Raw genomic sequence first — 23,127 nt, 5'->3', positions numbered from 1 at the left:
CTATCCACAGATACTGGAAGAGAGGTGAGAATCGTGTCAACATAGACCTGTATATCTGCATTAACCTGTTGGTCACTCTTTTCTGTCTTGTCGACTGCTCGAGACAGCGTATCAGCAGCAAACATATATTTTCCCGATGTGTAGATCATCTTCACATCATATTTCTGCAGCCTTATCAACATGCGCTGTATCCCCATGGGACAGTCATTCAGTGGTTTGGACATAATTGAGACCAATGGTTTATGATCTGTCTCCACTTCAATAGCTTGCCCATAGGGGTACTGATGGAACCGTTCACATGCATATGTAGTGGCAAGAAGCTCTTTCTCTATTTGTGCATAGTTGGCTTCCGCACTTGTTAAAGCCCTTGATGCATAGGCCACAGGTTGCCATGTGCCATCATGCTGCTGCAGTAGTACTGATCCAAGGCCGTGCCGGGACGCATCAGCTGATATCCTGATACACCTTTCCGGATCATAAAACTTCAGCATAGGGTCTTCAGTTAGGACCCTTTCCAATGTCTGGAAGCACTCTTCTTGCTCATGAGACCAAATCCATTCATTTTGTTGCTCAAGGAGTGACCTAAGTGGTGCTGACACTGTTGACAGTCGAGGGATGAACTTAGCCAGGTAAGTCACCATCCCTAAGAAGCGTCTCACCTCCTCTGTTTTGGGGCTTCTCCATGTTTTCAATGGCTGATGTCTTTCTTGGGTCAGGCTTCACTCCCTCTTCAGATACGACATCTCCTATGAGGGTCAGTGTCTTAACATCAAACTCACATTTCTCTTTATTTAATTTCAAATTGACATTCCTTGTCACATCAAGCACTTGTCTCAGTCGAGTATCGTGTTCCTCCTTGGTGGACCCCCAGACGATGATGTCATCCATCATGGTCTCTACACCAGGTATGCCCTCAAAAATGGTTTTATGGTAGACTTCTGGTGCGGACAGGATCCCATATGGCAGTTGAAGATAGCGATATCTTCCCTGTGGTGTGTTAAAAGTACACAGTCTCGAACTTGCCTCATCAAGCTTCATCTGCCAAAACCCAGACAATGCATCGAGCTTGCTAAACCATTTGGCACCTGAAAACCGGGACATGATCTCCTCCTGTGTTGGCAATTTAAAATGCTCTCTCTTGATGGCTTTATTGAGATCTCTTGGGTCTAGACATATCCGCAATGCTCCATTTTTCTTTTGCACAATGACCAGTGAACTCACCCAATCTGTTGGTTCTTCAATTTTCTGTACGACATTCATCCATTCCACGTGTGCTAGTTCTTGTTTAAGTTTAGCTCTAAGTTGAAATGGAACTTACCTGCATGCATGGACAACAGGAGCCACTGCCTCATCTATGTGAATTTTGTGTACACCAGGTAAGCATCCGAGCCCCTCAAAGACATCTGCATACTCTTCCATGAATATTGTGTGGACATCTTTGGTATGTGAAACTGCTCTGAAAACTCTTTTCACTAGGTTGAGCTTTTCACATGCACTCAGACCTAATATTGGCTGTACTCTCTCTTCTACAATCAGTAGCTGTGATTTTAAGTGCTGCCCCTTGTGCTTAAAGGTCACCATACAGCCCCCTTTTACTGGACCTTTCTCTCCAGTGTAGCCTGTCACTTTTAACTTCACAGGGTATATCTTACTCTACTGTGAGAGTCTTATAATCATCCATGGATAACAGATTCACCTGAGCTCTGGTGTCAAGCTTGAATGGAATTACTGTCTCATTCACAGTTACTGGAACAATCCATTCTGTTTTACCAGCAGCCACAGTCTGTACAGAATCCACAAAGAATTCCTCCATTTTCTCATCAACTGTGTGCACCTTTCTCTTGTTAGCCCCAGCTGTACAGCACCTTGCAAAGTGATTCTTCTTCCCACAGCTATTGCAGGACTTCCCATAAGCAGGACTCATCTTTGGAATGTGTCTACCTCCACATCTGCTGCATATGCTGTTTGAGCCTTCCTCTTTGCTTTGCTGTTGTTTTTGGAAATGCCTTGGGAGCTGCTTCTCTGTTTTCACAGCATGTACTGTTGTGTCTGCTCTGTACAGCTCCCTAGCTTGTGCTCGTGTGGTTTCTGCTGACCTACACATATTCACCGCCTTTTCCAGGGTCAAATCTTTTTCATGCAACAGTCTTTCTCTGAGTCCCTTATCTGGAATTCCACAAACAATTCTGTCTTTAACTAGTGAGTTTCTCAAATCTCCAAATTCACAAGACTTACTCAGTGGGTGAAGCTCAGCTAAGTATTGGTCGAAGCTAATTTTCCTATTGGTCACAGGAAAAAAATTTATATCTCTCAAATGTGATGTTTTTACTTGGGATAAAATACTCCTCAAATTTTTCCAACAAAGTGCCCAACTCAAAAGCTGTCTCATCAATTTGAAAGCTGTTATAGATGTCCAAAGCATCTTCGCCAATCACGTGCAGAAAAATAGACACTTTCAATTTTTCATTGTTCCTTCCCGCTCCACTAGCATCTAAATATATGTTGAATCGCTGTTTGAAGTGTTTCCAATTATCAGTTAGATTGCCAGTAAACTGCATAGGCTTGGGAGGACTTAGCTTATCCATAACAGGAACTCTCGGCCTCTCATCTGAATCTCTCTTGGCAAATCCAGTGACTGCTGAACTTCAGGAACAATGTGCTCCCTCCCACACTGGCCAGCTTTTTCTCCGTCTTTTTACAGCTTTTCTTTCATACCCACTGAGTCTATTTCTCAAATGCACACAGTATTCATCTACTCTCTTGTTCATACCCCACACCAACTTCTGACACCATGTTATGTTTGTTCTTCATCAAGAGACAAACCTGGCGTGGGTTTTACATCTGAACATTTATTAAAACAACAACAGACTGGCTGCAACAGACAGGCTGGCTTGCTTTCCTGCTCTTCTACAGCCACTTCCTGTTCCCCCATGTGACCCCTTGCATAGTTCTTTATTATAACTACATCATAACACATAATAACACAGAGCTGGGGTCCAGTGTGCTTGTAAACTTCCTGCTCCCTTTAAACTCAGTGGGATCATTGAAAGTGTATTATGCTACTGAGTAACATGTTAAAAAAAAGTGAAATACGATTGTGTTTGGGTATTAATTTCAATAGTCCAGGAAATTTGCAAGTTTGGCACCATCAAAGTATCAAGGGTGCTGGATTATTGACGTTTTATTGTAAGCCGCATACTCTTTGGACACTTCATTTGAGATAAATTGGCATGCACAGTGAATATGATCTAGTGACAAATTTTGCCATCAGCAATCGTTAATATTTTAAAGAGTGATTAATAAAGGGTGGGGACTGGATGGGAAAACACTTTTCACATGCAGATAACATTCAATGAGGAGACATTATTTTATGCACATGATAACAGAGGAGACAAATTGAGTGAAAAGTGAACTTATACGGAAAGCAATATTTCATGTCCAACAACCACAATTTGTATTTGCTAATTTGAGGGTTAGTCCTTGCCTGAGGGACTGTGAAACCTAGAGAATCTAGAGTAGGTGAAAGAGCAATAATTTGTTATGAGTTGGTTAAGATATAACAAACAAACTAAATGCCACAGAATAGGTCTCAAAAAGACTTTATATGCCTGATCATGTGAGCAACATGGGAAGCATTTGGTCACAGAACAAAGGAATGTCACAATTATGCAACTGTTTACAACAGCAACAAAACTGCATTATTTTTCTGAAAAAAACCAGTATACATAGTGAAGCAGTCTACTGTGAAACTGTACAATATGTATTTATTAAGAACCAGAATCAACAAAGTGATTTGCTTTACAAAAAGTATCAGGAACATAATTTCTGATTTTTTAAAAATTAACTCACAACAAAAAGGGATGAGAGAAAGAACTCTTATCTGATACTCCCTTTGAGACATTGCCATTTCATTTTCATTTACTTGTTTTCATATTTAAAGCCCAGATAGGAATCAATTTTTAATCTATCAAAATATTTTGAGCGATTTTCATCCTGACATTAGTTTGGTTAATTTTAATCACTGCTCTGTATAAAAATAACACAACTCATGTATTGTCAGGTTTAGCTCGGCAATAAATATCTGAAATATTGGTATATTATGCTCTTAGTAAAGGGAATATCCATATAATTTGCTCTTTCCTAATTAACAAATACAAAAACACAAGTTAATTGAAACAAAGCATCTTTCCCAGCTCCTACAAAAAAAGCAATATGCTCAGATAATGGGCAGCATTTTAACCTTGATTTGTGGCAATGACAGGCAAAGTTGTGGGTATGTGTTGGTCAACTGAGATATTAAGGTTCTAAAAAGCTGCATGTAAATTATTGCTCTACATAATCAAATCAAGGGATGGTAAATAACTATGACCATACAAACTTGCATCAAAGTTTTTTTTCAAACAGCCACATAATTTTTTTTGCAGAATTTTCTCTGTAAATACAAAAAAAATTATGAAGTCTGATCAGTAATGCTAATACACTTCAGGAATAAAATCAAACTTTTCCACAGATAACAATGTCATATGTTGACATCCAATCATTACACCATCAGGAGGTTAAAATTGGGACCATTATCTTTCGAGCCTAAGTAAGATAGATGCCAAAACTGCTTACAAATCAACTAATGCTGGTGCCTCAATTTTTCTTTACTAAGTTACAATGTTTCTGAAACAAGACAGAAACCAAGAAAGCGATGCAGATACTGTAGTGGAAATCCAGATAGATAACAATTTGAAACCTTGAGGACTGAGAACAGAAACGTAGTTTAAAAAACTCTAAGAATTGTTCAATCAACCCGACACCCAATTCCTTTAGACCTTATCGAAGCTTACAACGTTACACACACTGTGAAGCGCATCTTGAAAAAAGATGACAGCAGTATTACAAAGTTAAAAACTGTCATCTTTATTACATGGAACACTGGCCCTATTCATGTGGTAACACATTAAACAGAGAAAAAATGAACAAGTATGAAGTGTGCAGTTGTGTTAAAGCAAAACTAATCATGTAAATCAGTGGTGCACAGCCTTTTATTTAGGAGGGAGCCAGATTTACAATCTAAGCCACTTCCAAGGACCCTCACAAAAAACCTGTTTTATTTTACCATACATAACCAGATTCTGATAACTTTAGTCATGTTTAAAGACACAAATGCCACAGTTCTCACTGTTCCTCTTACCAACCCCTTGCTGTTCTACTTGTCACATTCCAGAGTTCCTTTCCACCTTACCAGTGACATCAACATTACTGAAGTTCACTTTAAAAGTACTTGAGTCTTCCTCTGATTTGTGAGGAATAAAGATTACTTAAATTGTCCAATCAAAAATCAGACTCCAGGGAGACCCTGAGGCAGGTATTATGTTGTGTATTGTAGTTTCACAGTAACGTAACCTACTTCTTATTAAGCCTCATATAAAACCCATTTTTCAATCAGTTGTGATTAGAAAGTTAACACCATGAGCATTAGGACCTACTGGACAGCAGCAAATCTCACAGGGCAGAAGAAAATCTTATGGCTCAGGTCTCATAATGTGGCTGGGGCAGCTGGCATATTGGGCATATGAGTTGCCTAATGAGACTAAAGCTGACCTCATGGGATTGTGAGGCAGCTAGTGTGCAGAAAGGCCAGATGGATGTGTCCTGTAAGCTGGATATGACCCATAGGCCACATGTGGTACACTGCGGATGCAAGTCTTGACATAAAACAATCAGTAATTTGTAAAATGTTACCATTGTGCTGCAATGTTAATAGGTTCTGAAATGATCATTCCTCAAAAGGCTTGCATTGTATTGACATAACACTGACAGCAGAAGTGGGGACTAATGGTGGGTGTTAGAATTAATCCATATGTGCTAAATGGGGAGCTGAAAACTAGACGAGGTACCCACTCATAAAACAAAATCAGTGCAGATTTGGGGAGGAGGCAGAATAATGAAGCAGAAAATGCTGGAAATAGAAACCTGTTTCTATTTCTAAACATCAACCTGTTGCATCAACTGCTTCTCTGTTCACAGAGGCTGTCTGAATATTTCCAGCATTTTCTGCTCCATTTCAGATTTTCAATCGGCAGAATTTTGCTCTTTGCTCAACTCTAATGCTTTTATTACCATATAATCTGGCACTTACTCTCTTTTAGCTCTTGCATGTGAAAGATGATCACAGATAGCATCTGTAATAGAACTAAACCAGCTTGAGCCAATGTTTTCAGGAGAAGTGAGAGGAAGGAAGAAAAGAAAAAGTTAGATCCAGGCAAAATCTGCTGGAAAACTGATGATCAACATGGGAGATTTGAAGACGTAATCTAGAACAACACTTTGATGCAGAAAGCTTTTGAGGTGTTAAACCAAGGCCCAATCTTCCCCCTCAGACATAAAATATCCCATGGCATTATATGAAGAAGAGTAGGAGATTTCTTTTATGTTACGGCCGATATTTATACTTCAACAAACAGCAACAAAAACAGAATATCTAGTTACAGTATTTATCTCAAAGAAATTTGTTGAAGCTTGCTCTGTTTAATTTAACAGGTTTCTCCACATTATTAAAAAGTCTTTATTTCAAACTATTGCACATAGTGAAACACTTCGGTATAACCTGAGGTCATGAAAGATTTTTAAAATTCATATTCTACCTTTATTTCTTTAAATCAAGCAAATAAAAATAATACCTGCATGCTCTTTCTGGTGCTGGCAGCACTGCCACCCTCTTCATTTCTCGGCTTTCTGACAATGTTCATTATTTACACTAAACCTACATTTCTAGGGCAGAATATTAGTGCATTTCCCAAAGCTTTCTAACCCTTCATTGAGAAATGTCTCTTAATCCAATTCTCTGATGCATACTTTCAGGCAGATGCAAAGAACACAAATGGCTCACGACTCCTTTGTTTATTGATAATAGTGACACATTAAAATCATGAATAGTGGGAATCATAGCTTTACAACTGAATAGCACTTGCAAAGAAACAAACAAGCTCTATAGTGAAAGTAAATATTGAACTGAATTGACCAGTCATGTCAGGTAGTTGTGCCATAAGAGTTAGAAGTAACAATGTGCATGTAAATGATGCCGGGATAGAATTGAGGAATATAAAGTGAGAAGAAAGCAAAACCACATACCCTTATTTACAGATATAAATCCTAATTTTAATTTGAAAAATTATTCAAAGATTTATTGTTTACCTGTTCATATTTTCCTAAAAGAATGTGTTACCATATGTTGTAACCACTATTCAGTTCTCAATGGCAATCTGGTCAGGCCTAGGTAAATGAGATACTCACATTTTTCATTCTGTCCTTTATAACTGATCTATTAATCTTACCATTCACAGTGCTAGCACACACAAACACACAAGTAATCTATGTTTCTTCACTTTCTATCAGTGTCACACACAGAAACACAACCTTGGACAACAAAACCATTTAAATTAAGTGCAAAAAAACCCCAAATTAAAATGCTTTATGCTATATATTGCAGGCAAAATTTTTACAAAGTTTTTGTTGAAGTTTAGGATATATGCCATCATCTTCAATACTGAAACAATAAGCTAATGAAACTAGATACTTTTTTTTGTACAAAGTCAGTAAATTAGGCAAGATATTAAATATATTTGTGTTACATACCATTTTCATTCCATTATCAAAAGGAAAATATTTTTGTGGTTGTCACGTGAGTTCTATAAAACTACTTTGCCTTTAATCAGTGAGTCTATAATAGTGGCAGTCAGAGTTCATGGGGAAATTGGAAAAAAAGTGCATCACCTTCCTATGTAAGGCACCTGTAGCTTTGAATCATCACAGAAAAAAATCCAGCATAAAACTTCATACCTGTTAAAGTCATGCTAAAGTTGCAATATCCCTTCACTGGCCTGTTAGCCTGAACTCTGCAATATACAAATCAATTTAAACTTCACATAATTGAACCAAGCTCCTCTAGAATGGCTTCCCATTTTAATTTTCTTCCATTTTCATGGAATTAATTCTTCCTTGCACCGACCCATGGATCGTGGGGAGACAGATCTCCATAAGGTAAAAGAAGCTGCAAGTCTCAACTCCTTCTGACAGGGACGCACAACTTTCGGACCAGCTGACGTAGAACCAAAACACATGAACTGTCTCTATCAGCAGTTCCAATAAAAAGGCCAATTTCTAAAAAAAATATTAAAATGATACTTATTATAAAATCAAGGGGCAAGTTATGGTAATTGTCATTAGTTTTGACAGTATTATTGAATTTGCATTTATGCCAAAAAGAGGTATTGCAGTTTTAGTCATTATACTGAACGAATCAAACACCTCAATCCTTGATTAGTCACTGCCTGTTGTTTAGAACACTTAAACAAAATAAATTTGAGCCCCATCACCACTGGCGAGCTTTAAATTTTGGCATGCATGTAACATAAACAACAGAATTGCAATTTTATTTGAATTAATCTGTTAGAGCGTGTCTCTTCTTCAGATTAATTTCAAAATGTACACTGAAGACACAGTTGAGTGTGACAATTGAGCTTTCTTTAAAAACAAATTGCAGGCTGTTGTCTATGAATCAAACATGACAAATATTAGTCTTTGCAAGGAAAGACCCATCTCTAACCTCTGCAAACCAACAGGTAACTGCTTGTGGAAAATATCCTGCTTATGATTAGTCGTTTGGGGATATTGTGTTTGGTGTGATCAAAACACAGGGTGATAAATATGGCAAAATACATTTCTTTCTCAAATTTATTGGTCTATGTCGATGATTGATATTTTTCTTGTTGTAATCATAGACAAGAAAGCAAATTAAAAGGAAGTTGCTCTTCATCTGATTTGCTGCATTTTAGTTAAGTCAGTTTAAGCTGTGCTCAGTTGAAGTGCTATATAATGTCCAAATTTCTCCATTTAAATTGCAGAACATGTTGGTTAAACATAGAGTGGTGTCGCTGCCACTGCTGGAGATGTGTGGAGCCAGCTTGGTTTTCTATATGCAGGTGACTGGCAACAGGAATAGACAGAGTATAGAGGAAGAAGAGTAAGAGAGAGAGAGTGTGAGAAAATTAGTCAAATAAACTTACAGCCAGACTTTGTGAATGCATATAGATGAAATAAGAGTGAGCAATAGAAGCTTTCCTTATCTATAAAAACTCTATGTTTAAAAAAAATTATAGTGTGGACTATGAAACAGTCCTTGTAGGAGCCAGGTTTCTCATGGACGGTATATCTTAATGACATCCTTTATAACTCTCCTGCAGATGGGGCAGCAGGCATTGATCTGCTTCTTCAGCTTAAGACCACAGTCATAGCAGAGACACATATGTCCACAGGTGTAAATAACCGTATCAACCTCACTGTCGAAGCAAACGGCACACTCGCCATTTTTGCTATCAGGTGGATCAGGCGGGGAGAAAGATGGTGACAACTGAGGGCTCAGTGGAGAGCTGGGTGCAGTCACTGTGGAAAACAGAAAAAAACATCATCAATCCATACCCCAAGCTACGATACAGCAAAAGAGCAGAAATATTCAAACTGAATAAAAAATGTATGAAGCAAAACAAAAAGAGCATTCACAAAGTAATAAAATTCTCATGTGCTTTTTGGTGTTATAAATAGGTGACAAGATTAAAGTGGAAAGTCTTAAGCCAAAGTAACACACAGCCCTACATTTCTAAAACTGTCAAGGAACTACCCTTTCAAAAATGCAAAACGTTACTATGTTTTTACATCTATGTTATTTCAATATTTTATAATCTGTTAACATAAACATTCCTTTACATAGGACCATTAGTAAAGCAGCCTTCCTCTGCCTAGTAAATATTTTAAATGTCTGGAATGTGCAGTTGGCTTAAGATACCTGGTTACTCTCACCATGCCCACTGAATAAAGTAACTTTCTCAACTACCTATAACTCTTATACCTGAGAGTGCTGAATCTCTGACTATTTTACTTTTATTTATAATCCATCAGTGGCTTAATGAACCAGGCCGGCCAGACAAGATTAAATGTCATGAAATATTTTTTAAGTAATTTACTTTTCTATTACCCAAAAATAACTTTAAAAAGTTGAAGGAATTGGGAGGAAAACCCCATCAGTTCTTCCACTTTATTGAATAACAGACAAGTTTTGAAAGACAACAATTATATTGTCCACTGTGGTGCTTCAGTAGAGATAGAAAGAACCAATTGTATTTGATTATACATTGGGATAGCATTTTATCCTTGGCTGAGTGCATCGTATCTGCCTACAGTATGGTAGTAAATTTTGGTCGCTGAATGTAACATGCATACACAATTATATTGTGCACTTAATGGATGAAAGAGTGGATGAATTTCTACCCTACTCTCCTATCACATAAACAGAGTACTTCTGCATAATGCAAAACAGGGAAGAGATGGAGGCAGCAAAGGCAGTGTAAGTGGTTAGGGGCTGTAGATAGTGGGAATGGACAGGAGATTGTAGTCAAGGGCAGAGGTGGTGGATGGGGGAAAGGGGGCAGAGTCAGTGGCCGTGGATGAGGCAGGGGACAGGGGGCAGGAGGATAGAGAAAGTGGACAGGGAAAATGGAGAGGGCAGTTTACACCGGGAATGGACAGGATGGGCAGAGGGTGCATTGGAGCAGGAAAGGGGCAGTAGGCAGAAGCAATGGGTAGTGAACAGGGTAGTGAACAATGAACAGTGTGAATGGCTATGGGGCAGTGAGAGTGAACAGGGTCAGAGAGTGTGTGTGGGGTGAGGAGAATTGGGGTAGGGACAATGGGCAGTAGGAATTTGTAAGGGGCAGTGATATGTAGGGCCTTCATCTGGAAATCATAGGGAAATAATTTCTATGGGGAAGGAAAACTGGCCTATCAAGCCCATGCTGGCTCTTTGTGGAGTGATCTAGTTAATCCAATCCCACATTCTCTCCCATAGAAATTATTTCCCTATGGGTTATTTGGTAACCCAAGTAAACTGCCTTGGGATGCATTATTATTTAAAAGGTACCAAATAAATGCAAATTATGGTCACTCAGCAGACTAATCTGGGTCCTGAATTTAAATATATTTAGTAAAAAATGAGCTACATGTATTTTCCAGGCACTGCAGGGAACTCTGCTATGCAGGCAATTGTGCTGTTCCATTTGTTCATGAATTGACACATTACATTTCTGCTTTTGATAGTATTTTGTTTCTTTAGATAATGTCATGCAGAAAGTGGAATACGATGAAAAATGGACAGGTCATTCAGGTCAGAAAAATCGCTTCTGTATCTTATATTAAAAATTATATGGATGTATAAATTTTAAATCAATAAAACTGAGTATTCCAAAAATCATCATGTGTTACGGATGACAGGACAACACAGAATCAGTACGATGTAACCACTTTGCAGGCAGTCCTTTAGATGGCAGTCATGGTTTTCCTATCCATTCAGTGAACTCCTCTTAACCTGATCTCATCCAGGAAATTCACTCTGGCATTATCATAATCTGTTGTAAAATTCCCATGACATTGAATAAGTCCTTTGGCCCCTGTGTCTATTTCTGTTTAAATGAAGAATAATCTATGAACTTTATTCCTGACACAGTAACATATAGCAGGACACTCCAGTTGTACAAATATATGCTTTCTTTCTTTGTTGAATGGTCTACAGAAGAACTAAACGTGCACGCAATGTGAAATTTTTGCTAATGATGTCAGTTGCCAGTGATAAAATTTGTGAAACTGAACAGTTGTTTCTTAAGTGCTTTTCATTTACAAATGTCAGATTCTCCACCCAACTCCGATTTTCACCTAACAGTCTGTGGCTCCTTGATTATTCAAATGATGCTCAATGTAAGCAGGAGGAACAGCACCTCATCTTCCATTGTGGCACCTTATAGATTCCGAAATTTCAACAATTTCAGGTAACCACTTTCTCTGTATCAGAATTGCAGTAGGTTATCCATCTATAACTTGCGTAGTTTCTATTTCATAGTTTTTACATGTTCCTTTGTTTTTTTTTCTCTCTGTAACTGCCTTCATTAATCTATCAACCAGGTGGCTTCATCCGCAGCTTATCACAATAGTAACCCTGGCCTCACCCTATCAGAGGTCCCTCCCTCCCTTCCTCCCTCACCCTTGCTGCAACTTAAAACTAACTTGTTTTCTCTCTTTCCTGCTCTCTCCTTGGCAGCTGGTGAGGTTCTGCGACCAGCATGCCTTTGGGATGTGGTTGACACAGAGGTGTTGCAAGTAGAGCCACTGCCTCACAGCTCCAGCTGCCTGGGTTCAATCCTGATACCAGGTGCTGGTTGTCTGGAGTTTGCACTTTGTCCCTGTGATTGTGTGGGTTTCCTCTGGGTGCTGGGGCTTTCTCCCATATCCCAAGGATAAGATATTTATTTATTAGTCACATGTACATTGAAACACACAGTGAAATGCATCTTTTTGCGTTATTGAGAATGTGCTGCTGTCGCCACTCTTCCAGCGCCAGCATAACATGCCCACAACTTCCTAACCTGTACATCTTTGGAATATGAGAGGAAACTGGAGCATCCGGAGGAAACCCATGCAGACACAAGAAGAACGCACAAACTCTTTACAGACAGCGGTGGAATTGAACCCAGGTTGCTGGCGCTGTAATAGCGTTACACTAACTGCTAAACTAGGTGTGGGTTGGTAAGTTAATTGGCCATAGTAAATTGGCCCTGGGATATAGGTGAGTGGTAGAATTCAGGAGTAGTTGATGAGAATGTGGGGAGAAGGAAATTGACTAATGTAGGATTATCATTAAAGGGTGGTTGATGATCAGCATGGGCTCAGTGGGCTGAAGGGCCTGTTTCTGTGCTGTATCTCTCTATGACTCTATGGCCCCATGATTGTGTCGATAAACTACCACTGTCGTTTTGAGATAGATAGTATGCTCCCAGTTGCTCTTAGTCACTCCCAGTGCAAACAGCCTAAGGCCAATTGACTTAGTTGACAGAGGAAGTCACTCGGCAGTAGCTGAAATACATTGGTTAAAATTGGAGATTTGCTTGAAATTGTGGGAAAACAGTTGCCCACCCCTCTATGACATTGTGGCTCACAACGTAGCCAAACCACAAATTAACTTTTAAAATAATTTTGGCAGGTCCTTTAAACTGACTGAGTTCAGTGATGGGCCATGGAGAATGTATTCACTCTGACATCCTCAGTCCAATTCTTTCAACGACTCAGTTCCACCATTTACCATAAAAGAGCTTTTTTTAATTAATCCGTCTTATCATTCCTTACACCAGTCAATGTTGTGGCAAAGCAATGCAAGAAAACATACAGTGTTGTGGAACTATGTTCACAGAAAACTGAGTTGAGAGCATACAAAAGAATTCTGTGCAGGACCCCTATAAGTTGAGTAAGGGAGTTTTATCTGTTGAGATTAAAGTTGAATTCAGTCCAAGTGTTAAATAACACACATGCTCTCTCAGTTACAAATATTACATAATTAATTCAGACACTACATTGGAAGCACAAGTTTTCAATCACACAGAAAATATAGTCTATTTTTTATTATCCAAACAAGTAGAGATATTTTCTTACCCAGAGATGATTCAGATGCAGATGAAGATCGATTAACGCTAAATGCCATGTCAGAATCACTGTCATAGTGGGAACCTCCTGGAGAACCTGAAGGAGATACATCTGCAGGGGTTGATTGGGATGTACCTGTAGAGGGACATTAAAGTACATTAGTTTTAGTGAGTATAGTTCCATTTCATACACATTTTTGTTACTATGCTCAACATGAGCCAGGACATTTTCATGATAAAAATTTTGTTGCAAGTGCACATTATGCATTTCTGTTTTTATACTGTGATGTATTTTTGGGTTAAAAAAGGAGAAATCTATGTTGAACCTCGACCAATTCAAACTGTATTTAGTGCTCATTACTGACACTGGGCTGGGGCTGCACCAAAAAGAAAGATATATTGTTTGCATCTTACTTAAGTGGTCTATATTGGCAATAAGTATAATGCCTGATAGTGTCACTAAAACCCATTTTTGTTTTGTGAGTATATCAAGATAATAGTGCTCATTTCTGGGAATACATTTTAGTTGGACAATCAAGGGCCATTTTGGCACCAATCCACAGCCAAATGCAGAATGTCCAGATGGAAAGTAAAACCCTTTCTACTCTGCTCTAACAATATGCCTTTGCATTAGCCTCATGGGAGTACCCCCAATGCATCAGTTAACATCATTCTGTATCAGTTCAGTATGTATTTTACATTTGTTGTTAAATGGAATTGAAGTTCGTGGCAGCACCAAAGAATAAAATGTATGTTATTGTATTCATCATGTTTGCACCAAATGTATTGGCACCAAGCCTTTATCAACAATTCTGGGCACTTCAGTTATACAAACCACTTTACACTTCTTTTTCCATCTGAACAATTTTTCAGTCACTGCAGCAGAGTACACCCGACCAGAGGACCCTGCTGTAGAAGCAGGTCAGGCATTTACTTCTGGTCAGGCCATACCATGCTGGTCCAGGTCAGCATTTTACCAGGTTTGCCTGATTTGCTAAGTATTAGCCTATGTGTCCTGTTCTTGATCAGTACTTCGTGTCTCTTCATAAAAGGGATCAACAGCACGTTTGAGATTGTTATACAGTCTCAACGTTCACAAGGGATAGGGAAACAGAATTCCCATGGATAACAAAAAATGCAGATATCCCTTAAGCCCCTGGTAATGAATCTTCATAGATATAACAACTTGTATGTAAGCACGTTTCAGCTTGTATGTTTCAGATTTTCAAATACTCCGGACCCTGCCTCTGGCCACACATCTGGTCACACTCTGGACCAACCTCATGAGTACAGAAACACATTCCTACCCTTTGCACTTCTGGAGCAAATTTGAAGTGGAACCTTAAGTGGACTTCAGGAGTATGCAGATCTACAGATAGTAAGTCAGCAGATAATGAGGACATTGTGCATTTACATTGATGACTGGGTCAGTTGGATTCAGGTCATGTATGTGAAACACTAAAAATGCTCAGGCCTAGACTGGGTTTGGATTGGCTTGGGCCAGGTTTTAATTTTATACATAGGCATACTTTTACTACAATGCCCAGCGATATTTGACAAACCACCATCAAATTTAGATTGCATTGGAGATACTGTTTCTGTGTTTGCCCAAGTGAGGATATAGAGCATGGTTATAAAGATAATTTACATCAAACTCCTATGCCCTGGCAAAAATGAAATGTGGAATCTTATCAGCCTACCATTAATGTCAGTCATGCTTAGTGGGTCAGTAGGCTATCAGTTTAACTGACTTGAGTCCAAAAGGTTGTCACTCAAGTACAGTATAGCATTGGAAAGAGATCTACTGAATGAGACTGTCTTCCCAGTCAGATGGGTGCAAAAGGTTTGGTAGTTCTATTTTCAAGAAAGTACATGCCCAGTACACAAATACTTGTCCAGTACTCAGGCAAGTATTCATCCCTCAGCTAACAGCTAATGATATGTATAGAAAAGCACAATGTCGATCTTGAACTGAGTTTGAATTAAAATAGTTAAGTGCTCAGTAAAGTGCATTTCAAGGCCAAGATTTAAATTCCAGACACTAATCTTTTATGTCATGTGGAAATGAGACTCATATTTTAAATGCTACTAAATATTATTAAAGTGGCATGCATGGTCATGTAACAGATTGGGCATTCAGTACCAAAGTGTCTTGAGTGATTTGCAATGGCAAATGATTTGCAATGGCAAATGAAAAAATCAACTTTGTTCAGAATCAACCTAATGATAACGAACTCAAACAGGTTGCATTGGTTTTCTCTAATGGATATAATTTACAGTTCTGGTTGCGTTATTTCAGACGACCTGTTTCAAGCTATTTAATGTCTAAAAAAATATATATGTAGAAGTTAACTTTTTTTCATGGAATTGTTTAAAATCCTAACTATCTTTTGTCTCAAAACCACACTTATTATTTGGAAAGGCAGGTAAATAGAACTGTCGATGAAAAACCCATTGAGGGCTAGAAAAGAGAAGGCTTCAAGGTAAACTAACTAGTGCTTTCAAGAGTATGAAGGGTACTCTTAAAGTTCATATAGTTCAACTGTTCACCATGGCCAATGTTACATCAAAAATATACAACCAAAATAAGGAACTTCTATATAAAACATTCTTGTTAAGTAAGTTATTAAGGATGGCCACTGAAGAAAAAATGCTTAAATGACTTCAAGAGGCAACTGAGTACTTTTCAGTTAGATAGAAAACAAAACTGGGGAATTCAATGGTTTTGAGACTACCTGTGATCTTTTTGGATTTAATGGCTTTTTCTTGTTCTTAGATTTTTTGGGGTGAAATTGAAAAGTTAAATAGGAAAGTGAAAGAATGAATGTAAAGCAAACACAGCAATGATCATAAAGTATAATAAAATATGAATATTAGCACTGAGGGAATGATCAAGGTAAGAGTATACTCTTATGGAGCAGCACACTGGCCAGCTAGTACAGCTGCTGCCTCTCAGCTCCAGTGCCTGGGTTCAATCCTGACCTCCAGTACCATCTCTGTGGAGTTTGTTCTCACTATGACTGTATGAGTTTCCTTTGGGTGCTGTGGTTTGGGTGCTCCCACATGGCAAATACATGCAAGCTGATAGGTTAATTGGCCAGCCCCCACAGCTCAAACATGGTAGAAACTAAAAAGTGCTTAGAGGAGCCATGCAACTTTTCTGTGGATCCACGAGGGTCAGAGGTGGTCCTGAAGACCTACTGGCCAGCTTAGACTACAGATGACCTTCCCCTTGCAGCATCAGTATAATCCAGCAACCTCCTCCCTAGCACTAACTGCATTCTATGGCTCATTCCCTAGACTCAAGTTTCTTTGGGCTGCTAATACAATTGCTGGTCATGTCCACTGGACCTGACATCTCTTCCCAAGCTTTGGGTGCAAAAGGCTTTTGCCTCATTCAGCTGAAGCCCAGGTGTTACAATGGGCTGGTCCTGTGCTGAGGTCTCCACAGAGATTTCTTTTCTTCCTGGCATCCTAGTCTACCTTGAGCAGCTATCTCTAAAATCAATCCCACAGAGTTGAGAAGATAATGGTGTGACAATTAATTTTTAATTATGAGAGTTTATTAGGAGAAATAGCAATAGGTGGCTTCCACTGATTAGCAACATTGGACACAAATCTAAAATAATTACAAAAGGAACCAAATGGAAAGTTTGTCCAAAAAAACTTGGTACAAAGCACCATTAAAATACTTATCATAACCTGTGTTGAAGCCAAGTCCTTCCATACTTTTAAAACAGAATCAAGTCATTGCCTTAAAAGCAAGCCTACTAAAGATGATTGGAAATGGGATCAATCTTGGTGACGCATGGCAGAAACGAACTAGTACTTGCTTAATCCAATGAATAGCCTGTCATAATAGTCAATGATTAAACCTTCATGATTCAGAGATCATAGCATTTCAATAGTATGTTGAGTCCATGGCCTCAGGGCTAGTGAATTCGGCTGTTGAATTTCCCCAAAGATACGATGGTGAAAGTCACAGCCAATACAACAAAAGCACAAATTTAAATATGCAAATAATATACAAAAATATTTAAATATCTTTGATGTACAGTTTATATGTTCCCAGATAAAAATGCTTTGTCTGTACAAAAGAACAAGGTGTCAGGCCCCAATGGTGTACCTGGCAGGGTACTGAAAATCTGTGCCAACCAACTGGCTGGAGCGTTCAAAGACATCTTCAACCTCTCACTGCTAAAGTTGGAGGTTCCCACCTGCTTCAAATGGGCATCAATCATACCGGTGCCCAAGAAGAGCAGGGTGAGCTGCCTCAAAGACAGTAGCTCTCACATCTACTGCGATGAAGTGTTTTGAGATATTGGTCATAGCTGGAATTAACTCCTGCCTGAGCAAGGACCTAGACCCACTGCAATTTGCCTATCGCCACAACAGATCTACAGTGGACACAATCTCACCGGCTCTCTACTCAACTTTGGAGCACCTAGCCAATAGCAAAACATACGTCAGGCTGCTGTTTATCGATTACAGCTCAGCTTTCAACACCACCATTCCCTCAGTACTAATCAACAAGCTTCAAAGCTTGGGCCTCTGTCCCTTTCTCTGCAACTCGATCCTTGACTTCCTTATCGGGAGACCACAGTCAGTGCGGATCAGTAGTAACATCTCCTCCTTGCTGACAATCAACACAGGCACACCTCAAGGATGCGTGCTTACCCCACTGGTCTACTCTCTCTACACTCAAGACTGTGTGACTAGGCACAGCTCAAACGCCATCTATAAATTCACCGATGACACCACTGTTGTTGGCAGAATCTCAGATGGCGACGAGGAGGTGTATAAGAGTGAGATAGATCAGCCGGTTGAGTGGTGTTGCAACAACAACCTTGCACTCAGCATCAGCAAGACCAAGGAATTGACTGTGGACTTCAGGAAGGGTAAGTTGGGAGAACACACACCAGTTTTCATTGAGAGGTCAGTGGTGGAAAGGGTGAGCAGCTTCAAGTTCCTGGGTGTCAACATCTCTGAGGATCTATCTTGGGCCCAACACATTGATACAATCACAAAGAAGGCACGCCAGCAGCTCTACTTCATTAGGAGTTTGAGGAGATTTGGTATGTCACAAAAACTCTTGCAAATTTCTACAGATGTACGGTGGAGAGCATTCTGACTGGTTGCATCACTGCCTGGTATAGAGGCTCCAATGTGCAGGATCGCAAAAGACTGCAGAGGGTTGTAGACTCAGTCAGCTCCATCATGGGCACGACCCTCCCCGCTATTGAGGACATCTTCAAGAGATCGTGCCTTAAGGAGGCGGCATCCATCATTAAGCACCCTCACCACGTGGGACATACCGTCTTCACGTTACTACCATCGGGGAAGAGGTACAGGAGCCTGAAGACCCACACTCAATGTTTCAAGAACAGCCTCTTCACTTCCACCATCAGATCTCTGAGCAGTCCATGAACCCATGAACAGTACCTCATTATTCCTCTTTTGCACTATTTAATTATTTTTGTAACTTATCATGATTTTTATGTCTTATGCCTGGCACTATACTGCTTCTGTAAGACAACAAACTTCACAGCATATGTCAGTGATAACAAACCTGATTCTGATTCTGAAATGCCTGTACTGAATCTAATAAGAAATCATGAAAATCATTTAATGATTTTAGTTCTTGATGTGGATTAACATTTTACACTATTTGCTCTAATACCTCTTGGAGAGAAAATTTCCAATACACTGTACACGTTTTCTTGGTCAGGAGCCACAGAAGTGAACTACCATAATGGATAATTTAACAGCTATCAGCGAACAGCAGGAATCCTGGCCAGGTTTCCTCTAGTATCCCTGATGTTCTTCTAGTCTACATAGTTCAGAATAACATGCAGCAAATTTTACCGATGAGCCATACACAAAGGAACCGATTTTTAAAAAAACATTTTAATAAAGAAAATACTTAAATATATTTTTTGCTATCTTCTAACCATATTAGCATAAATCAGCAAGTATGTGTGCACTTACCCAATATCCTCAGCTGGTTGACGACTCCATGTAAGCTGAAGAACACCCACAGTGACTGTGTGGTGTCGACATAGACCAGCATCCCTATGTTTATTCCATTAACACGATGATGCAGCTCTCCATTTGGCAGAATGGTGAAACTGAAAACATCGCCACTGTTGGGCACTGAGAAACCTCTGCACACGACCCAGTATTCCTTACGATCAAGCAGGAAGTCTGGATCCGCTGGGAGCTCATTTGTTCGCAGGGTGCTGGGGTCACACGATGTCACGCCAAAGAGAAGAGCGCCATAATATGGTAACCCTAACTGCCCCACCTCCACATACAGGGTTTCCCCAGTATGCAAAGGGCGATCAGAGAACACCAGGGTCCTAGTGCTCTCCTTCCAGTTTGTGCACACTCCCATCCTATCCTGAGAAAGGGTGACATCAGGCCCTCGTATGTAGTGAAAGTGAAGGTCGGTGTCGAGTAAAGATGGCAGGCCTCGTGAACGAAGCCGTCTGTTGGTACAACATGGTAAATTGTGATTGTCTGGCGCAAGGCTGGGAACTTCACTTAGATTTAGGTTTGTTATTTTTGCCACCACAACACTGTTCTCTAGTTCATTATTATTGAAGTTAGCGTTGTCATGACTAGACTGAGGAAGGCAACTGTTTAGCCGTGCTGTGTTGAGTCGTGCTGAAGTGATGGTTTCTGCAAACATACTCTCTGCAACAGAAACAAAGAAATCATTACTGGTATTACATCTTTAAGCAGAAAAGCAGTATATCATGACTCCATGGACAAGTGAACTACTCAGCAATATTCACAAGGTGAATTTGCCCAAACTCCATTTGCTGTAATCAAAACATCTATACGTCTTAACTCTGACAATCTGTTCTAATATATTTTGTCCTGATTAGTTTCTGTCTGATTAGTTTCTTACTTCCCTTTTCCTCAGAACTAATTGTTTATCAATAATTAATACAATAGTATTTTCAGCTCAGACTCACAACATGTATTAGGCTGTAAATGGTATTACTTTCCTGTTTCGATCATTCATTCCCAAATTAAGACTTGCGTTTGATTTTAAACCAGTGAATTCGACAAGAAACATATGGGGTTTCAACAAATCAGCAGAACTATTGAGCACTAATAATTGCACCTGATGGCACCTGGGTAGCTTATATTGTTGAAAAAAGAGTGTTGGAAAAACAAGCACATTATTCTATGCAAACAGAAAAATTATCTAGTGCTCTCTTGTTCAGGAAGCCAAATATTATATCGAACATCCTTAAGCCACTTTGACAACATATCAAGTTCTCAAAATTGAAAAACACGTTCCTGCCCTGCACCAAATGCCATTTCCATATCCCCCATATTACTGCAGGATGGCCACTGATATTAATGGTTAGTGTAGAAGTTGCAGTTATATATTGTGCATATTTGCCTTGACCCTTGAGATTTGGATTCTCAACAGAGAAGACCATTCATTACAAGATCCTTAATGACTTAGACGGGAGGGTCAAATCAGCTGAGCAGGTAGCGGAGAACTAAAGGATAAAAATGGGTGTTCCATGCACTAAGCCAGAATTGGACTTTCGAAACTGAAAAGAGAAGGACACAACAGCTGGCTGAATACAGATTGGGCTGCAATGAGTCATAATGCTTAGATGATCTTTTGTCTTGTGTGGATTGGGGAAGGATGAGGGAAATTGCTTGATTTCTGCCTCATGGGTCTTTTTAGAGTGTGCATAAGTCCTTGGATAAATCACTGAAAATCAGCCAGCAAAATAGATCTGCAAGTTAGTGAAAATCCAAAAAACTTCAGATGTTGGAAATGTAAAATAAAAACAGAAAAAGCTGGAATGCTCAGCAGGTCAGGCAAATCCATGGGAAAACAAACAGAGCTAACATGTTTGAAGCAGCCTGCTGAGCAATTCCAGCATTTTCTGTTTTTATTTTAAAATAGATCTGCAGCTTTTACATGGGGTGGTTTACCAAGAAGTGACACTTAAACAGTTGACATTAACAGAGATTCCATTTGAAAATTATCCAGCAGTCTATATACACCCATAAACTAAACTTTACTGCTACAATATCAATTATTAATACATTTTTGTTTTGATTGGTGCGACACCCTTTATTAATGAGTTACTTTGAAAGGCCATCACTAATAGTCAGTTATCAAAAAGACAGTAAGAACAAATAATGAATCACAAGCACTCCTGAGGAAATAGTTATTAGCTTAATTTGAATGCTTGTGTGCCATAAAATCATGATTTTTTTAGGGCTCCTTTCACAGTTGTATATGGTATAAACAGCAAGCTTAGTAACAGCAAACATACAGAATATATTATGTCTTGCTCATGGATGAAATTGAAATTTGTGGTGTCATTTGACCTCCTTTCATTAACTCAAAGCATCTGCCAAATTAAGCTGAACAGATGAAGCTGTCTAAGGAGTACATCAACAACTTATGCCATAGGCAAGCTCATAATCATTTAGAATACAAGGCCCTCACTTGTTCATCCACTGAATAACTTGGAATGAAACATTATATATGATTAACCCTCTTTTTGCAGGGACTAAATCCATGGGCATCAAACACAATCCCTCATCTATTGTTAACAAGAAATATCACACTTTATGGTTTCTGGATGTTACCACTGGTCTTCTGGAATTGATTTGTTTTCACTGTTAAATATAACACCTGGTTAGCTTTCAATTGCTGTTGGTTGTTGTTTTTCAGAAACGAAGGATAGTCATCCAACATGTATCCAGTTACTGATGTAAAGTCCCTTCCTTTAAAACAACAGTCACAAAAGATACAGCTAATTATCATTTTAATTTGTCCCCAAGGAGACTTCATGCTGATGTCCGGGCATGGTAATGTATTGGGAATGATGTGCTGTTTTGGTTCCAGATGTTTCCTCTGCATCATGATGTTGGAAAAGGGAGGATTTTTCCTGCAACTGCAAATCAGTTCTTTCCCTTGTTTTCAACAGTCCAAGATATTCACCAGCCATCTGGATTTGAAAAGGTTTTTTGCATTAAATAAACAATCCATTCTCACCTCCATCATGGCTGGTGACATTTAAGGATCAAAGAACAGTAAGTTAAAGGCACAAATCTGTTGCCCATGTATCGCCATGATGACCTTAATTACCGGCCAGAGTACTTAAAACAAACACTACCAAACTGCAATCGACCTGCTCTTTTACTTTTGGAATGATCTGGAAAGATTAATTAGGTCTTTCAAACCATACATCTCCTGTGTCGGTACTTGCTTATTTCATCTTAAGGTCTGCTTTCTCACATGACAATGGATAGGGAATGGAATGTAATACAAAATGCACCAAGTGGTTCTAGTGGAATACAAGATCCAGACTGGAGCTTCTGAATCTTACACATCGAATCCAAGGCTGGGGCCATTTCTCACGTTAAGAATACTATGACTAAAGCAAAAAGATTACAGAATACAGAAGTCAATTGCTTATATATTTATCCTCGTGTTTTTCACTATTTCTTCTCCATTTAGTTTTCTAAAAATAACCACCTACTCAGTTACATCCTCCAATCAAGTGAGGAACCCCATACATAAAATATGAATCTACATATATTTTAATTGATTTGTTCATGCACAGATGCATTA

The 23,127-nt window shown here is 39.1% G+C and overlaps 1 protein-coding gene across 1 annotated transcript in view; it reads right to left on the bottom strand.

Moving 5' to 3' along the window:
• Window positions 1-3,594: 3,594 nt before the first annotated feature.
• The window catches only part of neurl1b (neuralized E3 ubiquitin protein ligase 1B), a 45,242-nt gene continuing 25,709 nt past the window's right edge, over window positions 3,595-23,127 (bottom strand). Inside the window, exons 3-5 of the mRNA XM_052014632.1 lie at window positions 19,494-20,201; window positions 13,516-13,641; window positions 3,595-9,429 (exon numbers count right to left, since the gene is read on the bottom strand). Of these exons, the coding sequence (XP_051870592.1) occupies window positions 9,185-9,429; window positions 13,516-13,641; window positions 19,494-20,201 (1,079 nt within the window). The 3' untranslated portion in view covers window positions 3,595-9,184. The remainder of the gene's footprint in view (window positions 9,430-13,515; window positions 13,642-19,493; window positions 20,202-23,127) is intronic.

This window comes from Pristis pectinata, chromosome 4 (genome assembly GCF_009764475.1).
Source record: "Pristis pectinata isolate sPriPec2 chromosome 4, sPriPec2.1.pri, whole genome shotgun sequence".
Taxonomy (NCBI): Eukaryota; Metazoa; Chordata; class Chondrichthyes; order Rhinopristiformes; family Pristidae; genus Pristis; species Pristis pectinata.
Note: the sequence above shows the minus strand (reverse complement) of the source record. Positions and strands in the feature narration are given on the sequence as shown.